This window comes from Poecile atricapillus, chromosome 7 (assembly GCF_030490865.1).
Source record: "Poecile atricapillus isolate bPoeAtr1 chromosome 7, bPoeAtr1.hap1, whole genome shotgun sequence".
NCBI classification, from domain to species: Eukaryota; Metazoa; Chordata; class Aves; order Passeriformes; family Paridae; genus Poecile; species Poecile atricapillus.
This window is the reverse complement of record NC_081255.1, coordinates 12,689,542-12,700,487: the sequence shown is the minus strand read 5'-3', so window position 1 is coordinate 12,700,487 and position 10,946 is coordinate 12,689,542. Positions and strand designations below refer to the sequence as shown.

General features: G+C 42.3%; 1 protein-coding gene across 1 annotated transcript; it reads left to right on the top strand.

Annotated features, from left to right (window-relative positions):
- The first annotated feature begins 5,609 nt into the window (after positions 1-5,609).
- On the top strand, positions 5,610-10,605 carry ZNF281 (zinc finger protein 281). The gene has a single exon (XM_058843213.1). It carries the CDS (start codon positions 5,826-5,828, stop codon positions 8,442-8,444), a length of 2,619 nt encoding a protein of 872 aa, XP_058699196.1. The 5' UTR covers positions 5,610-5,825; the 3' UTR covers positions 8,445-10,605.
- The last annotated feature ends 341 nt before the right edge of the window (positions 10,606-10,946 follow it).

Sequence of the window (10,946 nt, the reverse complement as noted above, 5' to 3'; positions counted from 1 at the left end):
AGCTGCATATAATCTATCTTTGTCTCTTCCATGAATTAGAAAATCTCTTGCAATTCAAACATTTTCAGTGCAGGAAATTTTTCATGCTTTAAAATATCAAATTGTTTTTATTAGGTATTGATTTATTTAGAATATATTTCATTAATTTTTATTCTTCTATAGTTATTTTATCTAGTGTTTATATGCATATTTTGCTAATATGGTTTTATTTAATTGATCTTTTGAGGTATTACAATTAGAATTTTAGTAGCTGTGAATTCTTAAAAATACTTTTCAGTTGTCAAACAAATCAGAGACCAAATGCTTAAACAGAAGAATGAAGTAATTCCACATTCTCAAGAATGTGTATATTGAAAACATGCTGAAATTTAAAATACTGAAAGTATCAGTGTAACAATCTCAACACACCAAAAAATAACTGCAATTGATTGTCTAATCTTGAATGAAATGCGATGTCCACAAAAAAGAAAAAGTCAAATAGTAAGAGGAGAGACAAATGTTAAAATCATGGAAAGAAACTTCTGATAAAAACGACTGCCATGCAAATTTCTGTTGCCCTAAAGCAGAATGAACTTGTGATAAGAGTGTCAGCTTTCCGTGGTACCACCCAAACTGGAACAGATCCTGACAAACTTGCTAGAGATTAGAGCTGTCCATAGACTGATTTATTCAAGATAGCAAGGACAATTCGGGCAGGACCGGCCAGATTTCAAAGCTGAGCAATCCCTGCCCAGTGACAATCAGAGCTGTAATTAAGCAGTGCTTTCCTCGGATTCCAAAAGGCAGGATTTAAACTCAGCCAAAGGTTTTTGACTTCTCCTTAGTGTATCAAGAACACATCCTACTTTGGCATGAGACCTAAAAAATGACAGGTAAGCTTCCATGTTCTCTTTTCTCCAAGATGGCCAGATTTTCTGTCCAGAAACCTTTACCTCTCCAAGGCATAGAGGGCTTATTTTGGATATATATGGATTTGTTACTGAGCACAATGGGCTACGATTCCTCTGGGGATTCACATGTGCTAGTGGAACACAAAAAATAGAAATGTGCTTTCTATACTTCTTCCTAAAGGAATTTTATTTTATTTTATTGACCCCAACAGGTATGATGAACCGTTCTGGATAAAATTACTGGCTTGATCACAACACTGTTTAATTCCCAGACACAAAGAGCATCTCCCCAGCCTGAGCAACTGAGGCAGCTGCTCACAGAACCACACTGCTGCTGACACCAGGGTCCACTGAAAAAACAGAGAAGCTCTTTTTGCAATTAATGAGCTAAAGAAACTGAACTACCAATTATGTAAGACCGTATTATTAACATTTCAAGCCACCTGAGGCTCTGAACCTTTTTATTTTCACCACAGATGGACCACACACTATCCTGTACAGGTAATTGCTGATGACAGCGTTGTGTGGAAAATGACCCCTCAATACCAGTTCTGGGTGCCAAGACATTGCAGGCAATAAATAAAATCCTTGTTGGACTGATTCTATTAGAATAATTTGATGTTAGAGGACGCCCCCACTTGGAGATAAAACAAAAAACTCCCAGAAGTCTACAAGAATTAAGAATTAAGATAAGAAAGTCCACAGCACTTCATATTTCTAACAGTTAAGTATTCAAAGAAGCTGCTATCAAACTCTAGAGAAGCAAAAACTTGGCATGTCAATTTAAGATCTGGAATATTTAATAATTTGTTTCAATTTTTTTCTGTAAGATTAGTGAATATCCAAACTTAAGTAGTTAACTAGTTTGTTTTTCTGGGATGAAATGAGAGTCACAGATTTCAGAAGAGACTCAGAAGCAATTGAAAACATTATCTTTTCATACCTAGATTAAAAAGAGCATTCTAGTCTTGGAAGTCTTGAATGTATATTTTTATAGTTTTTTTTTTTTTACTCTTTATATCAGAGCAACCAGTATTGTTTGGAAATGAGTTTTGGCAGGAATTGTAACTCATGAAAATACCTGAATAACAAGCAGCATGTGGTTTTATTCTCTCTTCTGGGGCCATCCAGAGAAAGATATTTTTTTTTCCCCTTGCATCTTAACAGCTGATCATTTGTTGCCTCTATGACAGCTACCCATAGCAGCCTCTTTCCTGGCATGGAAATCCCTAAAATCCTGGAAACTTGAAATGAAAGTAGGAGCAAATAAAGGTGTAGACTTTGTATCCCCTCCTTTTTAAATGTAGATTTCAGATGACTCTGTGTCAGAAGACTCAGAATGGTTCCACTAACTATATTTAAAGAGGTAACTGGGATTTTATTCCACAAATAGTTTGCCTGTAAGTAATTTATGTGAGTTGCCAAGCTTCAGGATTGTGGCAGTTCTGTTTCCAAATGGGCATCACAATATCATTGCGATATATATTGTAGGAAAGCACACTCAAAAACACAGCTGGCTCTTTTTTGAATCTATTCTTACTTGTTGAGTTCATTGATGTAACCTGGAAATAACTGAAAGGAAGTGCTGCATTTTAGCTTCTCTGAAAAACTAAACAAAAGAAATTAAGCAGAAGTTCTGTCTCCCAAGGGTTTTATGCTGGCATTTGGTAATCCATGGAACTATTACATAGGAATGGTACCTCTTATTCCTCCCTGCTTAATAATTTAATGATTTTGCTGATGAGCAAATCCAGAATTAATCCAAACGTCTTCAAGTAATTTGCATCTTGGATTAAAAAGTCACAATTTGTTTGCTATTCAAATGAAATTTCTTATCAGAAAATATTTTAATTTTGAAAATCAGGAGCTTTTTAGCTGACATATTCAAGTGGCCAGTTTTAAGTATTAATATTACACAGTAGGGTAATTTTATAAGTAAGTTTTAAAACAGTTTATAAACCAACAGTGAATCTGAGTTACAGAAGCATTTTCATAGCAAACTACATCTATTTCCATTTGTTATTCTATTGTTCCCAGTAATTCGAGTGTGTTTTTCAGGATTCTGCCTGCAGATTGCAAGAATCACTACCAAGTTGCACTATTAACTCAGATCCTGGACACACACCCTTCAATAACATGAATATGTTCAGAGAAACTCATTGAAGTGAGTATTTTGTTTGGTTTTAGCTTTTTTAGTCTAATAAGAGGCCAATGAGGCAAGCCCTTAAAAGAACTTTGGTGATTCATGTATACTATCTGCTTGGGTTATTTTTTTCTGTCTTCAAACATTTTTATTTTCTTCCTATTTAAATTTTTAAAATAATGAAATACATGCATTTATCAATACATATGTGGGAGTATATTCTTAGTGTAGAATTTGGTAGTATATGTTTTATTTTAATTTCACAAAAAGAAATATCAGAACTTGCTCTTCAGTTTGCCTTAGCCTCTTTGTATTTTCACTTTTCGAAATAAATTTATTTTGTTGGTTGAAAGACCATTCAAATATAAAATTAATTTTTCTAATTAATGTTATAGATCCTTTGGTGCTAAGTTTTTTGTAACAGTTGAATATCACAATATAGTTGATGCACTCCCATGTTATCAAATAAATGCTCAAGGTACAGCTTATAATGTTGAAAAATAGAAAAATAAATTGACCTTGATGAAGTGTGTCTTCTTTTGTCTGTTCCCAGGAAAGTTTATTTCAGGTATTTCTACTGCTGAAATGATTAGAGTTAACAGCTTTTTCCCTCCATTTTATTTTACAGGGTCTCTTCATCTTCCTGATATATGGGGTGTACAACACAGAGGTAAGTCTGCTTGGAGTATCTCAAGGCTGACAGAGTGAATGAGAGAAATGACAGGTTTCTTATCTTGATAACTGAGGGACAAAGTTGGCTTTCCATACGAGTGTCCTACTGCCCTTCATGCTTGGACTGGCTTATATGCATCCCAGCTTACCATTAAACACAGACACCCTGAATAAAGGGACAGACTCATTTCTCACAGGCATTGACTAATATTTTACTGCTGCTTTAAGTTTTTTGAATTCCTGGTCTGTCTTTTAACACTTAGCTAGAAATACTGGTGGCCATTCAGAGCTGTTGAAACGCAGTGGCACTGCTCTAAACCACTTTTTGCAAATGATTTTTTTGATTAGTTTTTTAATGTAATTTTGGTGATGTTTATGATGATGGTTTTTTATGTATTCTTGGTGATGTTTCAGTCTTACGTACTTTTCTGTTGTCAGGAAGGTACCAGTGGTTGTTTGCAGTCTTATTGTGTAATCAGCCTATTACAGGCTTCCATGTATAATAAAGCTAAACCTGACAGTCCTAAACTGTTGTAATCTAATGTACATTTTGAAATTAACTATAAGTTTTCATGCTATAAAATATTTAAATTATAAAAGGAACTAGTTTTACTTACTCAACAGAATTTTCAAGTACAGAAATGGCATAAAATTCCACTTTTTTCATCAATCTGATATGCTTAAGATTTTAAGATCTGAACTGAGCCTTTGTGTCAGTCAGGTTATGAAAAGTACTTGCTATTTACTGGCTCATCTCTCATACAGGAAAATATCTTTGACAGATAAAGCCTAAAAATCATAAGGAATTTATCCACCTTGTTCCATTACTTCCATTACATCAATAATAAAAATCAGTGTTAATACCTTTAATTCCAAGTTTTTAAGCTAAGGTACCTCTGATTGCCTTTTAAAACCTTACAGAAATACAAAACGCTTTCGAAGTAAATATTCAGAAATTAAGCAGAATTGTATTTATATTTTATTATCCCCCAAGGAGGGCATGGACTATTAGAAAAATAGTGGAAAAGGTCTCCTGATTAACCGAAATAGGGTACTATTTCAAAACAACAATTTTATCTCATTTCTAGTATAAGGGTGTACTGTATGTATATTCTAGGATGAGTTATTTCTGTACACGCAGTTGAAGCAATGAGAGCTGTACCAGTGGGCCAGAACGCTGCCCATGGCCCCGGGGAGCGGAGCTGCCGCTGTCCCAGCCCGCCCGGGGCCAGAGCCGCTCTCGGCGCTCCCAGTTCGCAGCTGGAAAAGGCTGGACCGGCACCGCGGACCTGCTCCCCGGTGTGTACGTGGCAGGGAGCGTGGGAGCAGCGTGTGTCCAACGTGTCCGCTTGCTGCATCCCACCACAACACCGGCAGCGCAGTGGCTTCGTGATTTCCGTGCCGTTACGTGCATCTCATGCCACTGCTTTGGGATCGAACGGCAACACCCTCGAGCCTTTGTTAAAAACCTCAACTTCAGCCTTTCTGCATCTGCCGCTTCTTCACACGGCTCACGGGCGCTGCTGAGCCCGCAGCCGCCGCCCGCGTTCGGCGCTTTGCAGAGCCCGGGACCGGCCCTGCCGCGCGTTCCGGAGCAGCACCTGCGCTCTGCTCCGGGCTGCGCCCGTCCCGCGCCCGGCGGCGCTGCCCGGTCCCGTTATCCGGGCCGTGCCGGAGGCGGAGGCCGTGCCCGGCCGTGCCCGCAGGGCCCCCGCGGCTCCCGGAGCCCGTCCCGGCGGTGCCGCCCGGCCCGGCCCGGCCCGGCCCCGCGGCGGGCAGCGCCCACCCCGCGCCCCCCGCGCCGCGCCTGCGCGCCCGCGGCCCGTGCGGCCGAGGCTCCCAGCGTGCCGCGCGGCGCGCATGTGCGGCGGGGCGGGCGCTGCTAATTCCATTGTGGAGCGGACGCGGCGATATTTGTAACTGGCGGCGGCGGCGGGAGCCGTAAGTGCAGCCGGGCCGGGGCCGCCGCGGGCGCGGGGCGGGAGGCGGCGATGCGCCCGGGCGGCGGCTGCCGGGTCGCCGAGGGAGCCGCCCGCTGAGCCGGCGCGGTCCGGCTGGCGGGCGGCGGGTCCCGCAGCCCCTCTGGGCCGCGCCTCCTCTCCGGCCCGCCTTCCCGGGGGATGAAACTCGGCAGCGGCTTCCTCGGCGGCGGCAAGAGGGCGGCGGCCATGGAGCCAGCGTTCCCCCCCGGCATGGTGATGTTCAACCACCGCCTGCCCCCGGTCACCAGCTTCGCCCGGGCGGCCGCGCCCCCCGCGGCGGCCCAGCACCCCCCGCAGTGCGTGTTACCTCCGGCCGCCGCCGCCGCTTCCTCCACGGCGGCGGGCGAGCCCCCGGCGCCTCCGCCCCCGCAGGACGTGACTTTCAAGAAGGAGCCGGCGGGGGCTTTCCCCTCCGCGCCCTCCTCGCAGAGGAGCCCCTGGGGCTTTCTGCAGTCCCTGGTGAGCATCAAGCAAGAGAAGCCCAGCGAGCAGGAGGAGGAGCAGCAGCCGCAGCATCATCACCACTACGGGGGGCTTTTCGGGGGAGCGGCGGAGGAGAGGCCCCCCGGCCTGGGCAGCGGCGAAGGAACTGGCCAGAACGTGATCCAGGACCTCAGCCTTCTTCACCACCTGCACCAGCATCCTCACCGAGACCTGCTGCTCACTGGCAGAGGCGAGGGCGCTCCGGGGAGCGCGGGTGAGCCAAAGCACGACGCCCAGGTCAAGAAGGCAAAGAGGCCAAAGCCAGAAACTCAGGGAATCAAAGCCAAGCGGAAGCCAAGTGCTTCATCCAAACCCCCCCTGGTGGGAGATGGGGAAGGTGCCGTCGCGTCCCCCAGCCAGAAACCTCACGTCTGCGAACACTGCAGTGCTGCCTTCAGGAGCTCCTATCACTTGCGCAGGCACGTGCTCATCCACACCGGGGAGAGGCCTTTCCAGTGCAGCCAGTGCAGCATGGGCTTCATCCAGAAGTACTTGCTGCAAAGACACGAGAAGATCCACAGTAGGGAGAAGCCTTTTGGGTGTGACCAGTGTAGTATGAAGTTCATCCAGAAGTACCACATGGAAAGACATAAGAGGACGCATAGTGGAGAAAAGCCATACAAATGTGACACTTGTCAGCAGTATTTTTCAAGGACTGATAGACTGTTAAAGCACAGAAGAACATGTGGTGAAGCCATAGGTAAAGCAGGGGCTGGAATGGAGCCTGGATCATCAAACAGCATGGGTAGCTTGGCTGCATTGTCTCAGGGAAATACAAGTTCCTCAAGGAGAAAAAGTAAAACAAAAAATACATCCACTGAAAACAAAGGAAATAAGTGTAGCAGCAAAATAGCTGAATCTCAAGTTACAAGTAATGTGGCCATGCCAAGTTATGCAGTTGATATTCCTATTGTGTCTTCCAGTGGTGGTCTAGTTGGCACAGGCGTAGAAGAACTTCAGAAAAAGGTGCCAAAATTGGTCTTGAAAAAAGCGAGCAGAAAACAAGCTGAAAAAAATTACCTTAATTTTGTATCACCACTGCCAGATATTTTGGGGCAAAAACCACTGTCTGGGAAACAGAGTGGCTCTCTAGGCCTAGTAGCCAGTACCGGTGTAGAAACTATTGGCCTTCTCCAAAGTACAGGTGGTAAACCGGGTCAAATAAGTAGCAATTATGATGATGCCATGCAGTTTTCAAAGAAAAGAAGATACTTACAAACTGCAAGCAGTAACAGTGCCTTTTCACTAAATGTCGGACACATGACTTCCCAGCAGTCCGTCATCCAGTCTCCAGGTGTTAGCGTTATGGATAACGAAGCTCCTTTATCGCTTATTGATTCAGCGTCTTTAAGTAGTGAAATAAAATCTTGCCATGACAAGTCTGGTATTCCTGATGAAGTCTTACAGAGCCTTTTGGACCAGTACTCTCACAAATCGGAAGGCCAGAAAGAAGATCCTTTCAGTATAACTGAACAGCGCGTGGACTTGCACACCTCAGGAGAACATTCAGACATGGTTCAGGAAGAAAACTTGAGCCCTAACTCTCAGACAGTTTCAAATGATAAGGCAAGCATGTTGCAAGAATACTCAAAATACCTCCAACAAGCCTTTGAAAGAACAACCAACAGCACTGGTTTTGCTTTTGGACCCAGTTTCCAGTTTGTTAGCTTGTCTTCGACTCTCCATAACCACACTCTGTTTCCAGACAAACAGATATACACTACATCTCCACTTGAGTGTGGCTTCAGCCAATCCGTTACCTCAGTATTGCCAACTGCGTTGCCAAAACCTCCATTTGGGATGTTGCTTGGCTCTCAGCCAGGCTTTTATTTGTCTGCTTTGGAGGCTTCGCATCAACAGTTGACTCCTTCTCAAGAGCTGGATGATCTCATCGATCCTCAGAAAAACCTAGAGACTTCATCGAACTACCAGTCAACATCTCAGAAACTGACTGGCCAGAAGGAAGAGAAAAACTTAGAATCCTCAACAAGCTTTCAGATCCCATCTCAGGAGTTAACCAGCCAGATAGATCCTCAGAAGGACATAGAGCCTAGAGCAACCTACCAGATCGAGAACTTTGCACAAGCGTTTGGTTCTCAGTTCAAGTCGGGCAGCAGGGTGCCAATGACTTTTATCACTAACTCTAATGGAGAAGTGGACCATAGAGTAAGGACTTCAGTGTCAGATTTCTCAGGGTATACAAATATGATGTCTGATGTAAGTGAGCCATGTAGTACACGAGTAAAAACCCCAACCAGCCAGAGTTACAGGTAAGGTCCTGACTGTGACCAGGCTGTGGGGTCTTCTTAATGTAATTTGTTTTACTTTGACAACACTGCCATTGGAATGTTTCTCCACGGTCCTATTAAGAATAATGTAACATGCCCTTTCAATGCAACTTTTCATATTTAGTTTATTTTATTAGTGTGATTTTTTTAGCTCTGTTTATTATGGTTTTTAATCAAAAATCAATAGTTTTAAAATAGTGTTTTTGTTCATGTGACAATGTTTAGCAATCAAATTTACATTATGTAGATTGTCAGGGAATAGCCCAAGAGTTTAAAATGCAAAAAATTAACTTTGTTCCTAGGACTAAAGTTTATTCTAATTGCTTTACTCTCAGGAAAGTGTAATGAAGCATGGGAATTCTATGCACCGCTAGTGTATTGGAACTTCCAATTTACAGATGTTGACAAATATATATCAGCTTTTTGAGGAAGGGATCTTTGACATTTCAAATTGCTGTCTCTTATGTCAGCTAATCTGAAAGAATTTTGCTACCTAAATCTTGTTGTTTTTAAAGTACTCCTGTTCTTCCAGGTGACGCTCATTCCAGGCAGGTGAAGCAAATATTCTTGGGTCTGCATGATGAGCCCAGCACGGTAGCTTTAATCTGAACAGTAATGTCCCCAGAACTTCTGTGTAAGACTGTAATTCCGTAAAGAGATTCTGTTGACACAAACCATGAGAACAAAATGTGTGCAGCTGGTTCATGTCATTAGAACCCCAACTTGAAACTACAGTCGTAATCCAGATAGGGTTTTGGGGTACGTTATTTGTTACACACGGTTCAAAAAAGTCCATCTCCTGCTCTTCCCCTTTGCACACTGTTTTAGTGTAAAGGGTTCCCTCTATTTTATTGTGTTCCTGGTTCCTCTGGACTCGACATTCCTTGTCTACCTGCCCCCCACCCCCGCTTCCCCATTTCCTTTTCTTTCCCTTTTCTCCTACTTGCTCTCTCACCCCAATGTAATAGCTAGCATTTAAAAAGATTTACATTCCAGAAAGTGCATATCTTGTGATGTGCTTTCTGATGTCTTGTGACATCAGATGATGAATGATGAACACCCACCTGTTTTAGAACTATGCTGAGGTTTCCATGTATGATAAGAAATAATCTACTCCCAACTGTACATAGTAAGGCCCCTATCCTGCATCAGGATCAGCTATCACAGACCCCTGTGCCCAGCAGTGTCCCAGTGGTGTCACTGGAGCTCTTTACGGAGAGAGGGGCTTGCAGCAGTTATCATGGCAGGCTTTTAGGGCCTAAGGCTGCAATTCCATCAAAGGATTCTGGTGATGGCATCAACTACAAAAGTAGAACTTGAGTGGCTTGTTAATATCAACAGAACTTTCCTTTGGAATTATTGCCTTACTTTATGTATATTTTGTGGTACATTATTTATTATATGTGAATCCTGATTAATGCCTGTGGACCCATGGAAACCTGCTAGAAATACTGGTGGCCATTCAAAGCTGTTGAAACGCAGTGGCACTGCTCTAAACCACTTTTTGCAAATGATTTTTTTGATTAGTTTTTTAATGTAATTTTGGTGATGTTTATGATGATGGTTTTTTATGTACTCTTGGTGATGTTTCAGTCTTACGTACTTTTCTGTTGTCAGGAAGGTACCAGTGGTTGTTTGCAGTCTTATTGTGTAATCAGCCTATTACAGGCTTCCATGTATAATAAAGTTATTAACATTGTGCAAGTGTAAAACACTTCTGTTATGAAAGTGGTGTATTATTAAAGAAATTGTTACAAAAATCCTGGGTAATTTCTCCTGTTGTCCCTCACCACTATGAATAGAAACCTGAGCCCATTCGTGATCTCTTTTGCTAGTAAACTTTTTTTTTTGCCTCACTAATCTAGAGTTTGTTCTTATAGAATCCGTGTAACCCCATTAACTTTTTATTCATACTTCATTCTGTATTTCACACTATTTCAGTTTAAACAGTCAAAAAATAACTGTTCTCTAAATACAGAACCCAGCCTGTTATCAGGGATGGAATAGTCCGTAAACCACTGTGTTGGCTTTTTTAGTACCTTTTCTTTTGTTTTACAGAGGTTATAATTTACATTCTTTATATTGTGTGTAGTAGAAGTTGCATATGTATTGTTCTGGCTGTTTGCTTTAACTTAATAAAACCCATTATTCACAAAATCATAAAGGCATCACTTCTATTATCCAGTCATGCTTTTGAGAACTTATTAAGGAAACATTAGGAGATAAAATTTTGAGAAGGAATAATATAACTTACTGGAAGGTTTTCAGTAAGTTTCCTTTCGAGTAAAATAATCAAAATGTGCTATTTTAGAAACCAGGGGTCTAATTCATACCTTCAGCTTAGCAAAACATAAAAAGATTTCCTGAAGTTAAAATGTTTATACAGCCTCATCTTTTTAAGTATTTTAGTTAAAAATACCTAAATTGCATATTGTTAACTGCAAAGATTTTTCATAATTGCTGGAAGAATGACAAATTGCTGCTTCAG